The sequence below is a fragment of the Suncus etruscus genome, chromosome 4 (assembly GCF_024139225.1).
Source record: "Suncus etruscus isolate mSunEtr1 chromosome 4, mSunEtr1.pri.cur, whole genome shotgun sequence".
In the NCBI taxonomy this organism is placed as follows: domain Eukaryota; kingdom Metazoa; phylum Chordata; class Mammalia; order Eulipotyphla; family Soricidae; genus Suncus; species Suncus etruscus.
In genome coordinates this window covers 52,304,623-52,327,979 of record NC_064851.1, presented here as the reverse complement: position 1 = coordinate 52,327,979, position 23,357 = coordinate 52,304,623, and the positions used below count along the sequence as shown (strand labels likewise).

Here is a 23,357-nt window from a genome sequence, read left to right as displayed (position 1 = left end):
TGCAACTTTTGAGTTTTAAAATAAAACACAAAATATATATTTCATAAATTTTAGTAACTGATTTTCAAATATTTAAGTCTTGATTTAATAATATAACATAGAATAGTGATAACAGAATTTCTGCAATTATTAAAATGTTCATATTATCTACACCAATATAATATTAGCCACATGTTGCTGCTTTTTATTTCAAATGTGTCTAGTATTAAGCCAATATTTTATATAATTTAATTACCATATATGATGAGTGTTTACCAATTAAATTACCAAGTAATAAAGAATTAGATTAAATTAAAGAATTGAGTTCAGGGTGCTTATTCTAATTCTGGTTCCCTTGTTTACATAAGACTCCAAAAAATAACATCACTAAGAGGTAAGGCCTTGCATGCAGTCAACCTTGATTCAAATCTCTGTCCCCATATAGGGTCCCCTTAGCAGGGCAAGGGTTCTCTCCTGAGCACAAAGAACAAAGTCCCTGAATACTGCTGAGACATAGTAGCCCCCACCTCCTAAATAAAACAAAACCACTACACCATAGCACTAAAGATGATTCCCCCAAATATTTAAATATTGATCATATGTAAATATTTTGAAGGAAATAAAATTTACATACATAAATTTAGTTATATCAACAAGGACTTATACCTAGTCAATAAATTTTGGTAGAATAAATTAGTTAACTGATAAAAAAAATTAACCTCTTTTCTTCTTTATTTTTTTTGGCAATATGGGGGAGGTACACGTGATCAAATCTCGAGCATCATACATTTAAATCATTGGATCCCCCACTGAGCTAATTCCAGCCTCAATTTTGTGTTCTGGACACTTATCTTTCATATACGCATCTTCATTTATGGGGCTCAGAATGCAGCTGTCAATAGAAGAATACATGCTTTGCATAGGATTCAAGCCTACCAATGCATGTGTCTCCCCATCGGTGTAGGCCCAGCAATTCTGGCTATAAAGCTGCTCCCCATCTCACTAAAACAGCAGATTCGGCCTCCAAAACAATAGAATAATCAATACCTAAAATTGACTAAATGTTTCTTTTCTCCCTTCCTTGCTTCCTCTTTCCTTCTTTCCTTTCTTTGGTTCTTCCTTCCTTACTCCCTCCTTTCTTCCCTCCCTCCCTTCTTCCTACCATTCTTTTCTTCTTTGTGGTACCTGGATAAAATGCAAGACCTCACATATATAAGACAAGTGGCACTACTACTGAACCACACGTTTCCACACTGCAAAATTCCTCATAAAGATAAGTGTCTTTTAGCAAAATTACTTATGACTGAGGTTTTCTACCTGCTCTCCTATCATTTCGCTCAACATCAATACAAAACACAGGGATTCTCTTTTTCTCTTTCCTTTCAGAAGTAGGATCTTCAAAAAAGTCAACATATGGAATACTAATTTTCCAGGCAGCAAGGTTTCGGGGAGAAGATGGTGTGCTCACAGCTTCTACTGGTGAATCATCTTCCATTACAACAATACCTTCTTCAATCTAAAAAATGATCAAGAGAATAACTTTAACATAGCTAGGAACTTAGGTCATAGCAAAAGGGAAGTAACTCTAATGTAATTTTCCCTTATTTCTTTTTTTTTTTTTTTTTTGGTGTGGTTTTTGGGTCACACCCAGCAGTGCTCAGGGGTTATTCCTGGCTCCAGGCTCAGAAATTGCTCCTGGCAGGCACGGGGGACCATATGGGACGCCGGGATTCGAACCGATGACCTCCTGCATGAAAGGCAAACGCTTTACCCCCATGCTATCTCTCCGGCCCCAATTTTCCCTTATTTCTATAATTTTATAAATACTTTGAAATTAGACAATAGCAAACATTCTATGAAAATGTCAACACTAATAGTTTTATTAAAACGAACAAATTTGCTAGCATCAATTTCAGTTGTTTGTCTATTACTATTTATTTATGTCACTCTATCATATCTGTATATACATATGTACAATAGAAAAAAGAAAATGAACAATTCAGAAGTTACTAAAAATACTAAAAAATACATAAAAATCAATATTTACTTTGAATATGTTATAGAAATATAATAAACAGAGGAATCTACTGCATATACACTTAGACACACATATAGACAGACATTGGAGATCTATTTGTAGGTTGCAGTTGGAGAGCTAACTCTTATGGGATGGGTCGGAATGCATACTGTACATAACCCCTGCCTATATTGCATAATCCCTGCTATATATCATCCCCTGCACCCCCTATATTCACCACTTTACAAATCCTTTTCTTTCCTCTCATGCCCTCAACTCTAAACCATTATCTCTCCCTATTTAACCCTCTTAACCCTCAGTTCTTAACTCCTTAGAAACCAAAACCTTCTTCCTGCCCTAGTAAGCTGCCAACTGGCTCCCAAATGAAAGGACACACTTCCAGCCTCACATATATTACCCCAGCAAGAAGTTGCAGACACCATTCCTGCAGACTCATTCTACACAGCCCTTTTTCTTCCACCTCCCCTCACTGTGGATTGTTGCTTGCTGCTGGATTTGGTTCCAGAGAGACCCTCAGCTCGAGGACACTACCTGATCCCTGACTGCTGAGAACCATTTCTCAGACTCTACAAGACCATGGTAAGGGATGAAAATGTGCTCTGGATTTTATCCCCCTCAGACTATCTCAAAAGACTTGAAGAAAATATATTTATTTCCTTTATTTGTTTCTGTAGATGCATTTCCTTAATAGTTACAATTCTTAGTGTTTATTTCCATATGTAGAGGTAGCTTCCACCAGCATCTGCTTAGTAGGAAACTCTTATAGAAAAGTCTTGCTTGGGATACGAATTCAGGTTAAAACCAGGTCATAGGGGGCTGGAGAGAGAGCATGGAAGTAGAGCATTTGCCTTTCATGCAGAAGGATGGTGGTTTGAATCCTGGCATCCCATATGGTCCCCCGAGCCTGCCAGAAGCGATTTCTGAGCATAGAGCCAGGAGTAACCCCTGAGCACTGCTGGGTGTGACTCAAAAACCAACAACAACAACAAAAAAAAAAAAAAACAGGTCATAGGGAGTGGAGAGAAAGCACAGTGGTAGGGCATTTGCCTTCATTTGCCTTGAACTTCTATTTGATCCGGTAATATTGTTCCTGAACACATACCCTACAGGCCAAAAACACAAAGCAGAAAGAGCATCATCTGCACTACTATATTCATTGCAGGACTATTCACAATAACCAGAAACTGGAAACAATCCAAGTGCCTCAAAATGATGAATGGATTAAAAAATATATGGTACATCTACACAATGAAAAACTATACAAACAGTAGGAAAAATGAAGTTATAAAGTTATATTTTCTATACATGGTTGGATATGGAGAGAATCCTATTGAATGAAATGAATTAGATAGAGGGACAGAACATAGGTTTATCGCAATCATTTGTGGGATATAAGAATATGGTAATAATATCCAAAGACCCTACAAACAAGGGCCAAAAGGACTGATTCATGGCAGGAAACATCACAAGGGGACAAAATGGAGTGCTAAAAGGAGGTAAAATGATACATTGATACCTTTTCAGTAACAATACTGCAAACCACAGTGCATAAAAAGAAAAAAGGGTAAAGAGAGAAGAAAAATGACTACTAAATAGGCCAGGCTAGAGGAAGGGAGTGTGATTAGAGGAAAGAAACAAAACCGGGGCACTCACTGGTGGTGGCAAATGTGTACTGGTAAAGGAATGGGTGTTGAACACTGTATGAAACTCAACCACGGAACACAATTGAATCACAGTGATTCAATTAAAGTATTTTTTTTAAGAAAGTGTAGGGGGAAGAGCACTCCTGGGGACCCTCAACACAAACATCACCAGTTACAGAATTAAATCCAAATTTAATTTGTATTAATTTGACTCCAATGAAGATGTTAACTGGAGCAGCATGTTACCATTTCTAGGAGTTCTCCACATTGTAACATGGAGCAGGAACAGTGGCCAATAATTATGGCCTCTCACTTAGCTCAAATCTTACAACTACTGAATGAATAAGGAAGCAAATATTTATAACTGGAAGTCTGAATCAAAGAACTGGGTATAGTTCTGTCATCAATGGCTTTTGTCTGGGGGTCCACCAATATTGTGGCAAATCCCAAACTATCCCAGCCAGAGCACATTCATGACAAGCATTCCCTTAGTCATGCCTACAAATCCCACTCCAGCCAAGCCCTCTATTGGCAAAGCTTTCTTCATAAGGTATAGATATTCATTCCTGAGCAAGTACCATGATCGAGATTCACATTATCTGCACACAGACCTGTGCAAACACAGGGCAAATAAGAGAACATCAGGTTCTGGAGATACACAGCTGCTACATAGATGTAGCTGGAGGGTATTATACTGAGCAAAGACAGGCAGGAAGAAAGGATACAAAATTATCTCTAATTTTATATCTAATGAAGATATAAAATTATATTCCATGTTATCTCATATACGGGATATAAAGAAGCACAATATGTGGATAACAAAAGGCCAAAGGCAACAGACCATGAAAATTGTTACATATATAATATATGGAATCAGCAGGGTTAAAGGGTTGGGGAGAGGACAGCCAGGAAAGGGGAAGCCTGGACCCTGATACAGTGAAGGGAGAGGTTAAAGCTATACAAATGAAACCCTAATATTAACAGCATTGTAAATCATGGTAACTAAGATAGTTTTTTTAAGTGTCAACATAGGTGAGCATGGGCAAGTACTGTAAATAAAAGAATGCAAGCCTCACTGAGCACTATGGCCAAGCATGTGAGCATCACAACTTAATGTATAATCCCTAGCAAGCACCATAGCTAAAAAATGTGAGTACCACAGATAGTCATTATATACAACTTAATTTCATTGCAATAACCACAACAAAGGGAAGAGGAGAAATATGCAAAATAAAATAAAGTCAGAATTTAAATAAGGTCCAAAAAAATAGCACAGGAATTAAGACATTTAATTGTGATTAATACCAATTTGATCTCAGCACTGTTCCCTAAACAAAGACCCAAGAGTATTATCTTATTACCTGAGCACTGCCAAATGAAGCCAAAAAACCCAAACCTAATAATAAAATTGAAACTCCCTATGTGTTAGGTTATACCTTATTTTACCCAAAACAAAGATCATCCCTTGTTTATTTGTATATGTTTGCTTTGGGTGAAACCAAGTTGTAAACAAAGATTGTCTTATATGTAAACCTGGGCAGAACAGGCTCGGAATAGCCTGAGCTATCCTTAATTTTCCTTACTCACCCACCGGGGGTGGTCTCTGTACTCAAAAAAAACAGTTCTGGCAGACAGGGGAGATATGAGAGATTCTAAGGAAGATATCAAAGATTGCCAGACTACACACTTCACCCTCAGCCTGGTCTAAATTATTTTGTGTACAACCCTGCTTTAGACTTGTTCACTTGGGGATGGGTGATTTTACACCTATACACGGATTATATATTGGAAAATAGGATATAAAGTAAAATCCATACCAAAAGATGGAAGTCTATTGACTAGTGCCTCAATTTAACAGAAATTAATTTTGCCTTAATAATTTAACAATTTAATGCCCAGAATTTTAAAATTTGAACCAGCTCAAAGAAATAGAATATCTAATGGATACAATGGAGAATGTAAAGGAAGTCCAAAGTAAGATAAAGGATGAAAAAAGTAATAAGCAAAACACATTTAATTAAAAAGTTTTACTTACAAAGTCATCTTCACCTTCAGCTAAGTCATAATTAGGTAACATAGCTCCCTCCATGGTGGTGCTTTTGAAGACTCCTTTTATTTTGCTACCTATTCTGCTGATTCCAAATGATTCAGCTCTTTTCGTTGCACTCCTAAATATTAAATAAAACTGTATCAAATGCCTGGTAATTTTTTGTGTTTAATTTTACTCTAAGCACAGAGAAATACATGTGTAAAAGGCATACATCAAAGGAATAGTTAAGTTTTCAGTCATAGATTATCAACATCTCAGATGCCATAAGTGCCAGAGCATTTAAAATTTAAACTTAGGAAACAAGTAAGTGAAACAATATTTATTAATAAATATTTAGGGTTACCATGACTAAAACGTTAACTGAAGAAAAATGTTTTAAAAATCAAAGCCACCAAGTAGTATATACAGTTAAAACTGCTGAAGAAAATTTGAAATAACAAATTTTGGGCCACACCCTGCAGCCCTCAGAGTTACTCCTGGCTCTGCACTCAGAAATCAATCCTGGCAGGCTCGGGAGACCTTATGGGATGCCAAGAATAGAATCTAGATCCATCCTGGGTTGGCTGCATGCAAGGCAAATGCCCTACCGCTGTGCTATCCCTCCGGCCTCAGAAAAGTATATTAAGTGAGATGTTTAATATAGAACTTGAAATTAGAGCCAGAAAGATAGCACAGCAGTAGGGCATTTGCCTTGCATGTGGCCAACCTGGGAGGGTCCCTTGCAATTCCGAGCATCCTGTGTGGGCCCCCAGAAGGCCAAGAGCAATTCTGAGTGCAGAGCCAGAAGTAACCCCTCAGTGCCGCCAGGTGTGGTCCAAAATAACAATCAATCAATAAAATTTTCTTTAAAAACAATAGAATTTGAAACTAGAAATGTTCAGTAGCAAAGCACAGTAATTTACCTATGTAAATTCTTGGATTTGATCCCTAGTTTGTGCACACATAAGCACATCCACATCCTTTAGAGCTGTGTTGCTAACATAACCGTGCTGCAAAAAATATATATTAAAATATGACGTTTTCAGTACTTTATCTTTCTTTTTTGTTTGTTTTCTGGGGCTACCTCAACTGTACTCAGGGTTACTCCTGGCTCTGCACTCAGGATTCACTCCTGATGGACTCCAGGGACCATATGGGATGCTGAGGATCAAACCTGAGTTGGCTAACATCTTACCTGCTGTACTATTGCTCCATCCCCAGTACAAATGTCATCTTCAAACAAAACCAAATATCAAAAAGTTGCTGTCTTCTATGATTTGTGACAATTTACGCAAAGTTTAATTTTTACTTATACAAGCCCTCAAAAGAGTAATGAACATGTATTTTACTTAATTACAAAGTATTAAAGATGAAATGTGAAAAAAGGAAAGGGTTAGCAAATGTTGCTCACAGAGGCAGTCTCTACCGTATATAATGCATGCTCTATCACATGGTTTTAGAGATGGCTGTGTAATTTTTAAGTGAATTTCTGAAAGCATGAAATATCTGAAAATCAAATACAAAAAATGCTGTCATTACAAACTGTTTTCTCCATTGAATCATATTGCCTCATTTCAACAAATAAAATAACTTTATTCAATTTATAATTTTGCCTGTGTAATACTCCCCTTATAACAAACAGAAAACCAAATAATAATTACTATTTTATTTTTATTTGGGAGAATAAGGGCTAGAGGCCATATCTGTCATTGCCCTGGGGCTATTCCTGAGTCTGTGCTCAGAAGTGATCCTTGGTAGTGCTTGAGGTACAGAACAATGCTAAAGATCAACTAGTCAACCAAGGCAAGCAAGTTCCTTCCCTAGCTCTAAGGCTCAAATATTACTATTTTAAAATATGAAGCTTTTTGTTTTAAATGCTTAACTTAAAAAGAATGGCTATTATTCCTAGAGCTAGAGCAATATATAGTACAATGGTTAGGGCATTTGCCTTGCATGCTGCCGACCTGGGTTCGATCCTGGGTCGACCTAGATTGCCAGGAATAATTATTGAAATTAAAATAAACTAATAAAGTTTCAAATACACCAGGTACACGTCCTTTACAATGTTTAAAGAGCAAATTGTGTTTTTTTTTTTTTTTTTTTGGTTTTTGGGCCACACCCGGTAACGCTCAGGGGTTACTCCTGGCTATGTGCTCAGAAGTTGCTCCTGGCTTGGGGGACCATATGGGACACCGGGGGATCGAACCGCGGTCCGTCCAAGGCTAGCGCAGGCAAGGCAGGCACCTTACCTTTAGCGCCACTGCCCGGCCCCGAGCAAATTGTTTTTATCAGTTTTGTTGTTTATCAGTTTTATCAGTGTTGGCAATTGAATTCAGATCTCCCACATATATGGATGGAATGTGCTCTGCTACTGACCCATAATCCTAGTCTATAAATCATATTTATTTGAAAGCTATAATAAGTAATAAAGTAATAAAATAAAATTAATAATAAATTAGAATATTATTTTACTTAAGAAAGCATGCAATTAGTTGTTTTAAAAAAAGTCCATAAGAGGGGCCGGAGAGATAGCATGGAGGTAAGGTGTTTGCCTTGCATGCAGAAGGACTGAAGTTCGAATCCCAGCATCCCATGTGGTCCCCCGAGCCTGCCAGGAGTGATTTCTGAGCATAGAGCCAGGAGAAACCCCTAAGTGCTCCCGGGTGTGATCCAAAACACCAAAATAGATAAATAGTCCATAAGAGCCTACAGAGAGTAGCCCAGAGAATTGGCTCCAGTCTCTACCAAAGTCAAAAACCAGCACTATGGTTCTGAAAGCAGTGGCCACTAATTTAGAGACCAAAAATCATCTCCCACCATCAATAAATCTCCTTGTTAGTGAAGAAGCTGGCAAGAACACAATGGAAAACACACATTCTCAGGCTATACATAGAGCCATGGTAGGGCCAGAGCACAGCAAGTAGGGCATTGGACCTGCACACAGCTGACTCTGGTTCAATCCCTGGCATACCATATGGTGATCTAGCCTGTCGGGTGTGATTTCTGAGTGCAGAGCCAGGAATAACTCCTGAATTCTGCTGGATGTGGCCCAAAAATTCAAAAACAAAAAAACAAACAAAAAAAAAAAAGTAACTACAGTAAAGCAGAGCAGAACTGTACCATGGCTGTTAAGCAAAGATAGTAATCCTGAAGAATCTATCAGTAACAGTCATCTATATAATTTCTCTAAAAAAGACTTTAGAATGTAAATGCTTAGAATGTTTAATTAGCTCAAAGAAACCATGAAACAGAGAGAGCCAATAAAACACAAGAACATGAGAACAGAAATATGAAAACTATAAATAGAAATGTAAGAACTAAAAACTTTGGTTAGTGAAATGAAAATCTCACTGGAAAGTCTTTCCAGCAGAGTAACAGTTACAGAGAACAGAATCAATGTGCTCAAAAATAAGGTCCAGAAAACTTCCAGGCAACAGAAATGGGGAAAAGGCCTCGAAATAAAAAAACAATTGACAAGAGAACTTTGAGATGAATTCAAAAAAAGACTTTAGAATCACTGGGATCCCAAAGGGCCAGAAAGAAAACCATCTATGAAAAAGCACAAAAATATCACTTCTGAGTAGTTCTCAGAGCTAGAGAGTGCATGCATCTACATCCTAGAAGCTCAAATGATACTGGCTAAAAATGAAATGCAAATAAAAATATTCCAAGACACATCCTAATCAACATGGTGAAAACCATAAATTTAGAATACTGAATGCAACAAGGTCAAAGTGGGAAAATAATATACAATAAAGCATCCTTAAGATTTACAGCAGATTTACTAAATGAGATCCTCCAAACCCAAAGACAATGTGTATTTAAAAAAAAAAAAAAGGAGAAGAAACTCAAAAATGCCACACCATGAATTCTTTTCCCAGCCAGACTCTCATTCAGATCTGAAAGAACAATACATAACTTCATGGATAAACAGCTCAGGAACTTCATATATTAAAAATCATCTTTGGAAAAAAAATCATCTTTGGGTGCTGGAGCACACCTTGCATGTGGCTGACCCAGGACAGACCTGAGTTTGATCCCCAGCATCCCATATGGTCCCCCAAGCCTGCCAGGAGCAATTTCTGAACAAAGAGCCAGGAATAACCCCTGAGCATCACAGGGTGTGAACCAAAAAAAAAAAAATCATCTTTACAAAGACTAAATAGGTTACTAGTTTAAGGCAAGACAAAATCCCATAAACATACCTAATGCCTATAGAAAAATGGCATAAAATTCCAAAATAATAATCTTTCTCATTCTAAGAGACAGAGAGGGTTATTTTTAATGATCAAGTAAATGTACATCAAGAAGAATTCACACTCCTACACATACATGTACCTAATGAGGGACCAGAAAGATACTTGCAGCACAATAGTGGCTCAAAAGTTACTCCTGGCTCTGCACTCAGAAATTACTCCTGGCAAGTTCAGGGGACTGTATGGGATGCTGGGAATCAAAACCAGGTCAGTCATGTGCAAGGCAAACACCCTACCCGCTAGCCCTGTACTAGAAACTTTTACTATAAAGACATATCACATGACTGGAAAAAGAAGAGTCCAGTCCTAGAGAGGTTAACTTTAAAAAGGTATCTCCAATAAAATTAGTAAAGTCATAATACCTATTTTAAGCTAGTTAGGTTGGTTCAAGTGAACTCTGAACTTATCATTTATATTAAGAAAATAAATAAATCACATGCTGTCTCAAGACTTACCGAAAATCTTCCAAACTTAGGCTACCTCTGCAAGAACGGATGAAACAATTATAGAAGAAAAGGAGAGAAAGCCCAGGAATTAAACAAGTATAAAAATATGAATATAAGACGTTTTAATTTTAAAGCTATACAAATAGCATTCATCTTTAAAGAGAACAAATTATTGTTAATAATATAATAAAAGAAAAAATAAATGACTATCTTGGCAAGTTGAAAATATAAATTCTAAATCACTCGTTTGATTTTAGTTTGGGATACATAGCTGGTGATGCTTTGGTCTTATTCCTAGCTTAGTTCTTGAGAGTTCTTCTTGGAATTGCCAGAAATTGAACCCAGGTCTCACACTTACAAAGCAAGTACTCTACCATCAAGCCACATTCCCAGATCCTAATTTTAGATTACTTCTTAAAAGTTCTTAAAAACTTGGGGCCGGAGAGATAGCATAGAGGTAAGGCATTTGCCTTTCATGCAGAAGGACGATGGTTCGAATCCTGGCATCCCATATGGTCTCCCGTGCTTGCCAGGGGTGATTTCTGAGCATAGAGCCAGGAGTAACCCCTGAGCGCTGCCGGGTGTGAACCAAAAACCAAAACAAAAAAAAGTTCTTAAAAACTCACTGTTGGGGGCCCAGAGAGATAGCACAGCGGCATTTGCCTTGCAAGCAGCCGATCCTGGACCAAAGGTGGTTGGTTCGAATCACAGTGTTCCATATGGCCCCCCGTGCCTGCCAGAAGCTATTTCTGAGCAGACAGCCAGGAGTAACCCCTGCGCATCGCTGGGTGTGGCCCCAAAATCAAAACAAACAAACAAACAAACAACTCACTGTTGGGCAGAGCAATAGCACAATGGATAGACTGCTTTGTATGTAGCTGGCTCAGGTTTAATCCCTGACATCCCATATGTTCCCCAAATCTGCCAGAAGTAACTTTTTTTTTATGTTTGTTTGTTTGTTTGTTTGGTTTGGTTTTGGTTTGGGGGCCACACCCAACGGTGCTCAGGGGTTACTTCTGACTCTGCACTCAGAAATCGCTCCTGGCAGGCTCAGGAGACCATATGAGATGCTGTGATTCAAACCACCATCCATCCTGGGTCTGCTGCATGCGAGGCAAATGCCCTACTGCTATGCTATCTCTCTGGCCCCAGGAGCAACTTCTGAGTGCCGGTGAAACCCTTGATAGCCAGCAGGTATGGACAAAAAATTAAAATAAAATAAAATAAAATAAAAACAACCCTTCAAGAAAACTTATGTTAATTAATTATTCCGTTTTTGGTTTGTTTACCTGCATTTAGGCATAATTTGTTTGACATAAAAAAGTAAAAAATAACCAATATCTTGGGACAAAACACATTCAATGTCCTACATGGAATTTGTTTTAGTGTCTGTTTGGGAGGTAAAATTATGTATGCTTTTTTAAAATCTAATAAACAAAAGTGTATTTTAAGCAAAAAAGCAAATGTCCTGGGCCCGGAGAGATAGCACAGCGGCGTTTGCCTTGCAAGCAGCTGATCCAGGACCAAAGGTGGTTGGTTCGAATCTCGGTGTCCCATATGGTCCCCCATGCCTGCCAGGAGCTATTTCTGAGCAGACAGCCAGGAGTGACCCCTGAGCACCGCTGGGTGTGGCCCAAAAACCAAAAAAAAAAAAAAAAAAAAAAAAAAAAAAAAAAAAGCAAATGTCCCTAAATAATGTTTTGGGGGTTTTTTTTGGAGGTTTTTTGTTTTGCTTTGTTTGTTTTGTTAAGGCCCCATCTAGCTCAACGGTTACTCCTGGCAATGCTCTCAGGAATTACTCCTAGCAGAGCTTGGGACACAATATAGGATGCCGAAAATTAAATCCAGGTCAGCCACATGCAAGGTAAGCACCCTACCCACCATACAATTCAGCCTTCTCATTGAGTAAAGTTTAAAGCTATGCTTTAAGTAGCAATGCAACAATAAAATGTTCAATAAAATTATGCTTTTTTGTTCAAAAATATCCATAAAATATATAAACTTTTTTTGTTTTTGTTTTGGGGCCATACCCAGTGACACTCGGGGGGTTAATCCTGACTGCACTCAGAAATCGCTCTTGGTTCGGGGGACCATATGGGATGCAAGAGATCAAACCAGTGTCCATCCTGGGTCAGCTGTGTGCAAGGCAAATGCCCTACTGCTGTACTACCAAGCCGGCCCCTAAATAAATATTTTAAGACATTTAATAGTAAATTAGCAAAGTTACTCTATATTTACAATGATATACAGTAGAGAAGAGGGCCAGAAGAACCAGCCCATGATATTAAGCTTACTACAAGAGTGATGAGCACAGTTAGAGAAATAATTGCACCAACAATTACTGTGACAATGATAGTGAGAGAGAGAAATAGAATGTCTGTCTTGAAGACAAGCAGAGAGTAGGGGAGGAGGGAAATGGGAATATTGGTGGAGGGAAAGTTATACTGATGAAGGGTGGTGTACATTTAATGATTGAAACCCAGCTACGAACATGTTTGTAACCATGATGCTAAGATAAAGAAATTATTATTAAATGAAAAACAAATAAATTTATAATGATATAATACTAATTAACTATCTTAGACGCAGAAACCAACTGCTAATATGAACATGCCAATATGAAAAAAATTTTAATAGACCATGATTTGCACCTAGAATGAAAAGAAACTATCACATTCTTATTTCATATTTAAAGCCAACATAATTAGGAACTGTATTTGGAAGACAATTAGATATTCTAAAAAACAACATAAAAAGCTTTCATCTCTGAAGTTATAAACCTTACTTAAATGCTCAGCAGGCTTATAAGATAATTACCATCCCTTAAAAGATCCTTATTATTAAGTATCACCATATGAAACCCCAAATCTCTCACATGTATACATAAAAATAAAATGTAACTGCCTCATAAGTGATGTTAGAAATCTAATATCTTGAAAAAAGTGCTCAAATAAAAAAACAGATGCAAGGATTGGATAAAAAAATTCAATTGTAGGGCCACAGCACAGCAGTAAGGCATTTGTTTGCTTTGAAGAAGTCCAACCTGGGACCAACCCAGTTTCAATCCCAGGTATCTGAAATGGTCTCATAAGTGATTTGGTTCCAGCAATTTGGTTCCAGCAAAATAAATCCAGGAGCATTTTTGAGCTCAGGGCCAGGAGGCAAACACCTTTGAGAACTGTTGGGTGTTGCCCCAAAAGCAAATAAACAAAAACAAAAAGATTTCTTTTTTTTGGGGGGGGGGGGATTTTAGGTCACACCTGGCAGTGCTCAGGGGTTACTCCTGGCTGTCTGCTCAGAAATAGCTCCTGGCAGGCACGGGGGACCATATGGGACACCGGGATTCGAACCAACCACCTTCCGGTCCTGGATAGGCTGCTTCCAAGGGAAACGCCGCTGTGCTATCTCTCCGGGCCCACAAAAAGATTTCTAATAAAACATCACAAATAAAAATTTTCCTTAAAATCTTCATGGCTGGGGTCTGAGGAATAGCACAGGGGGTAGGTGTTTGCTTTGCAAGTGGCCAATCCAAGTTTGATTCCCATATGGTCTCCAAGCCTGCCAGGAGTAATTTCTGAACAAGGAGCTGAGTGACCCTTGAGTTCTACCAATATGGCCCCAAAATAAACAACAAAAAGTCTTGCTCATGGCTATAACTTAAAATAAATTATTTTTAAATACAGAAGTGTTATTTATAGAGAATCACAAATATTTCAACTTTCATAGAAGTTATTGCATATTTACTAGTAATAAGACATTTTGAAAAATATTCAGCATTTAAAATTATCATAGTGTATATCTGAAAAAATATGACAATTATACTTTTTTTTTGTTTTTTTGGGGGGGGCACACCTATTTGATGCTCAGGGGTTACTCCTGGCTAGGCACTCAGAAATTGCTCCTGGCTTGGGGGGATCATATGGGATGCCAGGGGATCGAACCGCGGTCCTTCCTTGGCTAGCGCTTGCAAGGCAGACACCTTACCTCTAGTGCCACCTCACCAGCCCCGACAATTATACTTTTAAAATATTAAACATTCAAAAAATATCAAATCAGTTTTAACAGCACTGTTATGTAAAAAAAAAAAAAAAAGGCAATCATTTTCCCATAGCGAAGGTTTTCACATTTTTCTTGTAATTTGAGAACCAATTCAAAGAGCCCAGATAGATAATGCTTTGGGGGGCCAGAAAGATAGCACAGTGGTAAAACATTTGCCTTACATGTGGCTGACCCAGGGCCAATGGTGATTTGATTCCCAGCATCCTATATGGTCCCCTGAGCCTGCCAGAAGTGATTTCTGAGCAGAGCCAAGAGTAAACCCTGAGTGTCACCAGGTGTGACCCCATCCCCCCCAAAAAAAAAAAAAAAAAAACAGATACTGCTTTGGAGGCCCCACAAACAAGCAAATAAACAAATAAGAACTCCATTTTCTGACATATATACTTTTTCGTATCATTATATCTCTCCAACTTTTTAAATAGTTTGCAGGTATTTGATTATACAAACAAGAAAATGTTGAGAGCAATGTGAATATTCTATAAATTCATAGATGTGATACCTGTGTCAGTTTTGGACATGGAACAATGTAAGGACAAACCAAGACATTAAATATTTAGTTTATAAATGGAATAGTTTTTTTCTTTCTTCTGCATATTTCCTGAGGCAGAAAGGAGAAAGAGAAAAAATTCTCCAGTTTTACAACCAGCAATTACTCTAATAAAGAGTATTCTCTGGGGGCCAGAGAAATAGCATGGAGGTAAGGCATTTGCCTTGCATGCAGAAGGTCAGTGGTTCGAATCCTGGCATCTCATATGGACCATGAGCCTGCCAGGAGCAATTTCTGGGCATAGAGCTTGGAGTAACCCCTGAGCACTGCATGGTCTGACCTCCCCCAAAAAAAGTATTCTCTGGAAAAAGAAAAGGTAAAAAATTCTATGAATTTCATAAATGAAAGAAATTCATATTTTCAATATATTCATATTATATCTTATAATATGAATTATAAAATCACTAATATTTTGAAAAAAGTGTTCAAATAAAAGAACAGATGCAAGGATTGGGTAAAGAATTCAATTGTAGGACTGGAGCAATAGCACATTAATAGGAAATTTGCCTTGCAGAAGGCCAACATGGAACCATCTCAGGTTTGATCCCCGGAATCACAAATGGTCCCAGAACCTTCCAGGAGTGATATTTGAGCACAAGGCCAGGAGACAAACAGTTTGAGCACCACTGGGTGTTGCCCCAAAATAAAAACAAACAAGAAAATTCTATGTAAACAGAACAAATAGGAATAAGCAATGGTAGGTGTATGTATCCTAATTTTTCTATAAAAACTTCATTCTCACATTACTGTATGTAGTACTATGAACCACTATTAAAATGTCAATGCAGCAACAGAAGTGCAAATTCACAGAAAACTCAAAGTCAATAATGGTATCCCAGAAAGATTAGCATCAGCAAGTACAAACGCAAAGCATACATATGAATGACTACACCCACCTGTTCAATTTTGAATTGCGTGTTGGTGATTCTGCGCCTCTTAAAAGCTGTTGAAAATACTTTAAAAAATATATGATTTGTTAAACTAATATTTGATACTGGAACATAATACTTTACTACTCTCTGTTTAAACAATTATTTAAATCAAACAAGTCAAAAGGATTAAAATATTACAACTAGAGCTGGATGTAGTATAGAGGATAGGGTGCTTGCCTGCAGGACCCCATATGTTCTTCTAAGTTCTAGTAGGAGATCCCTGAGTGCAGGGGCAAGACTAAGTCCTGAGCATAGCCAGGCATGCCACCCCTTCCCAGAGGAAAAAATATATACAAATAGAACTATTTAAGCCATTCTATTTTGATGGGTATATAAATAAGATGTATACCAGAAATGGAGGAGTTCTGTATCAGCCAAGAACTACAAATTCACTCAAATAGCAAATCAAGTTGAAAAACTGGATCACAATTCACTTCATGACATATATACTGAACAATGAACTTATTATAGAGGTTTTTTTTTGGGGGGGGGGGGTCACACTTGGCAGCGCTCAGGGGTTACTCCTGGCTTTGCACATAGAAATCGCTCCTGGCAGGCACGGGGGACCATATGGGATGCTAGGATTCAAACCACCCTCTGTCCTGGATTGGCTTCATGCAAGGCAAATGCTCTACCACTGTACTATCTCTCCAGCTCAATTGAGAATTATTTTTATGATTAACTTCTAATCTTCATTAAACTATATAGTAAAAAAACATACTTCCTCCCCTACCCCATTTTTTAGACCAGGGGAATTCAGGGTTTACTACTAGCTCTGCACTCCTGGCAGGGATTGGGGGACCGTATTGGGTATTAAGGATTGAACCCAGGTTGGCTGTGTGCAAGATAACTGTGCTATCCACTTACTATCTCTCCAACTCCAAGTAATCACTTCTAATTCATGCTTAAATTTACTGCTTATTGTGTTAAATCATCTATCAATATCATAGACTATTGATTTTTGAAGGAAAATCCTCAAAGCAGATTAATATTTGACTTACCTCATCACTGTGGCAGAACATAGGAGTAAACACATTCTCCAATAGTGAAAGTACATGTTCATATGCTTCAAAAAGACATCTCATAGTCTGAAGTTTTACAACATCTATGTAAGGACCTTCAGCAACTATTTAAAAATATTAGAGTATTATATAATTATATAGTATAATTAATGCTGTTATAATTACATATGAATAGCATAATCAATATATGCCATGCAGTGAAAGAACATACAATAAATCTTAAAATTATGTCTTTCAGAAAGTTTATTTCACACTAGAATTTAAAAATAACCACCACCAAATTTCAATTCTGGCAGGCTGTTAGTTATATGAATTATAAATAGGTATCTTCATCAAAATTTTCATTTCACTAGTGTAACAGAATAATTTTTAATTGTGTATCTCAAACAACTTCTGAAGTAACAAAGAGTAATGAAAAAAGTAAGATTTATTCCCATGTGACTTACTTTTTTTAATTTCTTCTACAATGAAGGGATCAAATTGAATTTTATCAATACTTTCATCTAAGCAATACGTTTTATAAATCTTCTGCAATTCCTCATGAAGAGACACCATTTCTTCAACTGATAACTCAGGACGCAAAATTCTATCATTGAATTCCTCTAGCAAATCAGGAAAGAATTATTTTAATATAAAATCATCTGAGAATTTCATGTCCCAACTTGTAATAATATTGCAAATTGTGATTATAAGTAATCTATTAATGTTAGCATTTCAAAAAAATGTTTAAAATTAAAAAAAAAAAAACAGCTCAATCGGCTGAGCATATGTTTTGAATCCAGGAAGCTCGGGTTTGCTTACTAAACCTTCTGCTATTGTAGTAATGACTTTATTGGAGATACAATAATTTTCACAAATATACTTGCTACTGAAATTTTTCTTCTTTCTTCTTACTTCTCTTCAATTTTATTTTTTAGTCTTTCTATTGTCTTTCTAATTTTTTAATAACTTTGCTTTCCCTTATTTTGAAAAAAAATGTAGTATGATCAGTCATGTCACTATGTGATGCATGTTCTTTAATAAAAAAATTAAGGGGCCGGCACGGTGGCGCTAGAGGTAAGGTAACTGCCTTGCCAGCGCTAGCTTACGATGGACCGCAGTTCGATTCCCCGGCGTCCCATATGGTCCCCCAAGCCAGAAGTGACTCCTGAGCACATAGCCAGGAGTAACCCCTGATGTCACCAGGTGTGGCTCAAAAACCAAAAAAAAAAAAAAAAAAAAATTAAAACAAACAATCAAAAAATGGAAGCTCAGGTTTGATTCTCAGCACAGTTTAATATTCTAAGCACTGCCAGGGAGTGACTTCCAAGAAGTAGTCAGTGAGTACTGCTAGGTGTAAAAGAATACTTAAAAAAAAAAAATTTTTTTTTTGTTTTTTCGGCCACACCCGTTTGATGCTCAGGGGTTACTCCTGGCTAAGCACTCAGAAATTGTCCCTGGCTTGGGGGGACCACATGGGAACCATATGGGATGCCAGAATTTGAACTACCGACCTTCTGCATGCAAGGCAAACGCCTTACCTCCATACTATCTCTCTGGACCCGATAATAAAAGATTTAATGATATCACATTAATGATAATAAAAGTATCTTTAAGGAACTGAAAGAAAAAACTGTCAACCTAAAATTTCATATTCACTGAAAATATCCTTCAAAACTAAGTAAATGACCCCAGATATACAAAAGCTACAATTTATACCAGACTGGCACAAAAGAAAAATGTAAAAATTAATTCAACAGAAGAGTTCTGTAGAATGAAATAGAGCATCTGAAAGATAAGTATGCCAATAATTGTTAAGTGCCAAAATGCACAGCTAGATACGAGTGCAGACAGACATCCATCTATCAGGAAGATAAAGAAACCAGTAGTTGTACAAAAGACTACTTATTGGCAAGAAAAAGGCAAACTATTGGACTATACTATGGCATGGGCCAATCCTGACAAGCATTATCCATGATGAATAAAGCTGATGAGTAACCACCAAGACTAAGCTACACTTAGAAAAATAACCAATTATTCCTTCAGCAGAAGCAAGAACAGAATTAATCATTTTTAGAGAGTTCCAAAGGAACTTTCTGGAGTGAATGAAATGTTCCATCTCAAGAAAGGGGTAAAGATTAAATTTGTCAAAACTGATCAAACTGTACATGTGAGTTCAATTAATTTTATTTACTATGTGAATTGTAGCTTTTCTTTGTTTTTGTGGTTCTTGTTTTTGAGTCACACCCGGCAGCGCTCAGGGGTTACTCCGAAATCACTCCTAGCAGGCTCGGCCAACCATATGAGATGACAGGATACGAACCACCGTCCTTCTGCATGCAAGGCAAATTACCTCCATGCTATCTCTCCGGCCAAATGTAGCTTTTTATTTTGTTTGGTTGGTTTTTTTGGACCACACCCAGCTGTGCTCAGGAATCACTCCTGGCTCTGCACTCAGAAATCACTCCTTGCAAAAAGTAAACAAAGCCAGAGGTGAGCCCAGTAGGGTGTGACTCCAAACCCCCACCCCATAAAATAAATAAAAATATTTTCTGAAAATAAAAAATGAAAAAAAAAACTTTATGTTCTTTCCCTCTACTAATGTTGCTTATGAACATGCAGGCAGGATGGTTCTCTAGAATGTGAATCTGCCATATCCAGCCAACAACTTTCTGAACTCTTCCTCTGTTGCTTGCTTTATTTCCTGTTTGCTCTCCTAACCACATCCCTGAAGGGCAATGGAACTGGACCTTTGAGATTACACATGATTTGAAGTTTTAACCATTCCTAAGACCTGTGGGTATTTGTGATGCACATGTCAATAAAATTTTTCTCCTGTTAAAAAAAAAAGAAATCACTCCTGGTAAACTTGGAGGACTATACAGGATGCCAGGGACTAATCCCAAGCCAGATACATGCAAGAACCTGCTGTCCTATTTCTCCAACAACCAAAAGTTTTACTTCAAAATGAAATTAGGGCTGGAGAAATTAATGTGCTTGTGTCCAATCTCAGTTCAACACCTGATATTAAATATTTAGTTTTTTTGTTTGAGGGCCACAAGCTACTTCTGGCACATTTCTCAGAGGACTATGTGGTGTCAGAGATCCATAGTGACTGAGTCCTAAATATATTTCATTATACTGAGTTTTCAGTAGTTTTTTTTTCCACTAGCAAAATTTTGTTGAAGCTAGATATAGATTATGTCCCAGTCCAGAAAAGAAGTAGGCACTCAAGAGAAACTTACAGGTACTTATAATATTATAGAATATAAAGCACATGAATTTAGTACAATAATAATGACAACCACAATAATGGATCTGATCTGCATATACAAATAGAAATTTTTTGTTTTTGTTTTTTGGGGCAACATCCGATGGCCTTTGGAGCACTCAGAAATTACTCCTGGCAGGCTTGGGGAACCATATGGGATGCTAGGGATCAAACCCAGGCTGGTTCTGAGTCAGCAGCGTGCAAGGCAAACACCCTGCCATTGTGCTATCACTCGGGCCCCTACAAACAAAATATTTTTAAGTAACTTGTTAAAGTACATAGATAAACCTCACCCACAGTCAGACAAATCTGCAACACATGCACTGCTCCTTCTTGTTTCAGAAAATTCATAAAACGAAATAAGAGATCTTGTTGCTCTCTGATTTGCTTCAGTTCTAATTTCAAAACCTTGATAAAATATAGAAGGAAGAGTAAGTTGATTAATAAAAATTGGAAAATTTATATAAAAATTAGCCAATGTTATTGTTGAAAATACTTACAGATGGCTTTTTATTTCTTGGTTCTGCAAATTTTTGCAAGAATGGAACCAAAGAAGAAGGTGGTTCAGTTGTTTTTTCAAACTTTGAAGAAAGAGAATTAATTTTTTTAAATGACATTTGATAGAAATCAAAGTACAATGCAATTTCATCCAAAACCCAAAGCATTCTAATGCAACTTTATACTTACTGGACTGTCATCTATAAAGATGATAAGCAAATGATTCACGGTATCCTAGTGGGAAAATAATAAACATAAATTGAAATAATTCCATTACTGTGTTTCTCCTAGAATTCTCAAAGTGTTTATCATGCTTTGAAATTATATAAAAAATCTAAATAAATAGAGAAGTGGAAAAAACAACTGCACATATGTATTTGACTATATGGGGGGGGCAGAAATTCGAAGATACCTTGGCAGTACAGAGGGGATACTCCTACTCAGTGCTTAAAAATTGGTCTCAGTGTGGGGTCAGAGCAATAGCACAACAGTAGGGCATTTGCCTTGCACACAGCCAACACAGAATGAACCCCGATTTGATTCACGGCATCCCATATGGTCCCCTGAGCCTTACAGGAGCAAATTTTGAGAACAGAACCAGAAGTAACCCCTGAGTGCTGCCGGGTGTGACCCAAAAACAAAAACAAAAAAGATTGATCTCAGTGAGGCTATAGGAGCCATGCAGCACTTGCTCCGACTATGATATTTAAATGCTATTAAGGGCCAGAGCCCACAAGATAGCTCAAGGGACTACGTGCATACTTAGCATATAGGAGGTCCTGATTCAATTCCCAGAAACATGGTTCTCCAAACACCATTAGGAGCAATCCTCAAGCACCAAGCTAGAAATAGACTGAGTATTGCCAGGTATGAACCAAAAATAATATTTATATGTATTAGACCTATGCTTCTTCAAAATCTTAATGGACCAAAAATAAATACCCAAATATTCATATATGGATGAATGAATAAGAAAAAATTATATATGTATATATATATATATATATTTACACACACACACAACAAAACATCCTTTAGCCTCAAAAAGAAATTTCAAAATATGTAACATAGATGAAGCATGAGGAAAACTACCCTGAGTAAAATAAGCCAATCAACAACACAAAATACTGCCTAAATTTGCAAAGGGAGTAATGGGTGCCAGGACAAGGAGAAAGGATGATGCTTTTCACAATACAATTTCAAGGTTTCCTGAATATAATGTTTCAACATTGCACATCCCCTCATCTGAGTGTTTTCACTGATCCCACCCCACTCTCAGTATGGTAAAACTGAGTTCTATAAACCAGTTCTCTTATTCTGTATCTTTGGCATTTGTTAAGAGAATAACTCTTTAATAGATTTTATCTTTAATAGATAAACCATAATACAAGTTTGCAAGACGCAGAGAGTTCTGGAAATGAATAACAGTAACTGCTGTACCCTATCAATGTATTTAGCACTACTGAACTGTACATGTAAAATACTTTTTTCTTTTTCTTTTTGTTCTTCTTTACATGTAAATAGACGGCCCATTTCATTCTGTGTATTTTACCACAAATAGAGAAAAATACTTTAAAAGAATCTTACTGGATCAGCTAGGAAATCCAAAGAAGGAAGAAATAATGAACCAGAGAGGATCTCTCTTAAGAGTAAGGTCAGAGATCTGAAAAAAGAAAGAATTGTATACATTTACCATTAGTGATGTATATCAGTTCTTATCTAGGGATCTGAATAAAATGCAGACTATAACAATAAGGTCTGGAGTGTGCCCTAAAAGTCAGCATTTCTAACAATCAGCTAAGTAATGTTTATGCTACTGGTTCACAGAACCATAATTTGTACTCTTTAACAGACTAAAGGAAAATACTATGTAAAATAAGAGAAAGGGGGCCAGAGTGGTAGCACAGTGGCAAAGAGTGTTTGCTTTGCACATGGCTGGCCAAGGATGGACTTGGGTTCAATCCTCGGCAACCCATATGGTCCCCCTAGTCAGCCAGGAGCGATTTCTGGGTGCAGAGCCAGAATGTGTGCCACCAAATGTGGCCCAAAAAATAAAAAAAAATAAAAAGAAAGGCATTTCCTAAGCAAAAGGGACATAAGTGAATACTGCCTCAAAATATTTTTTTGCCTCAAAATATTTTAAAGGTTTAATCATTTTATTGTATTTAAAATTAATACATCAAATAACAATTACTTACATAAATTTGATTAAAATATTTAATACATAGAGCTGGGAATGCAGAACACAATTATGTACCCGGGCCAACCCCCAGTACTACTACCACATGGTCCCCAGCACAGTGTCAAGTGGAACCCTGGAAGTCCCTGTGCACTCTGAAGTATGGCAATGTAACCGCTAAGCACTGCTGGGTAGCACTGATAATCCATAGCATTGCAGAGCTCAAGTAGTACAGCAGCATCAGAACCTAACACTGAACTGTCTAGCCCACATAGCCAAGAATTTCTGAAACCAGTAAGTACCCCTTGAGAGCTCCCAAAAACTAATATTTTCAAAATTTTAAAGTAAATTTAAATAAATATTTCATAAGTACATCACTAAAAATAAGCCAGCTAAGGGGAATACTTGATATTTTCATTAATCTTCCCAGCTGGATACCTTAAAACCCAAAGTTTGGGACAAAGAGATAATACAGTGAC

The 23,357-nt window shown here is 37.2% G+C and overlaps 1 protein-coding gene across 2 annotated transcripts in view; it reads right to left on the bottom strand.

Moving 5' to 3' along the window:
- SNX14 (sorting nexin 14) overlaps positions 1-23,357 on the bottom strand; it is a 75,200-nt gene that overhangs the window by 25,369 nt on the left and 26,474 nt on the right. The window contains exons 9-18 of one of the 2 annotated variants that reach the window (XM_049772188.1): positions 22,287-22,362; positions 20,889-20,933; positions 20,702-20,782; positions 20,495-20,609; positions 17,398-17,553; positions 16,931-17,055; positions 15,894-15,952; positions 10,401-10,427; positions 5,696-5,828; positions 1,297-1,495 (exon numbers count right to left, since the gene is read on the bottom strand). In XM_049772188.1, the coding sequence (XP_049628145.1) occupies positions 1,297-1,495; positions 5,696-5,828; positions 10,401-10,427; positions 15,894-15,952; positions 16,931-17,055; positions 17,398-17,553; positions 20,495-20,609; positions 20,702-20,782; positions 20,889-20,933; positions 22,287-22,362 (1,016 nt within the window). The remainder of the gene's footprint in view (positions 1-1,296; positions 1,496-5,695; positions 5,829-10,400; positions 10,428-15,893; positions 15,953-16,930; positions 17,056-17,397; positions 17,554-20,494; positions 20,610-20,701; positions 20,783-20,888; positions 20,934-22,286; positions 22,363-23,357) is intronic. The other variant, XM_049772189.1, reaches the window with a different exon arrangement.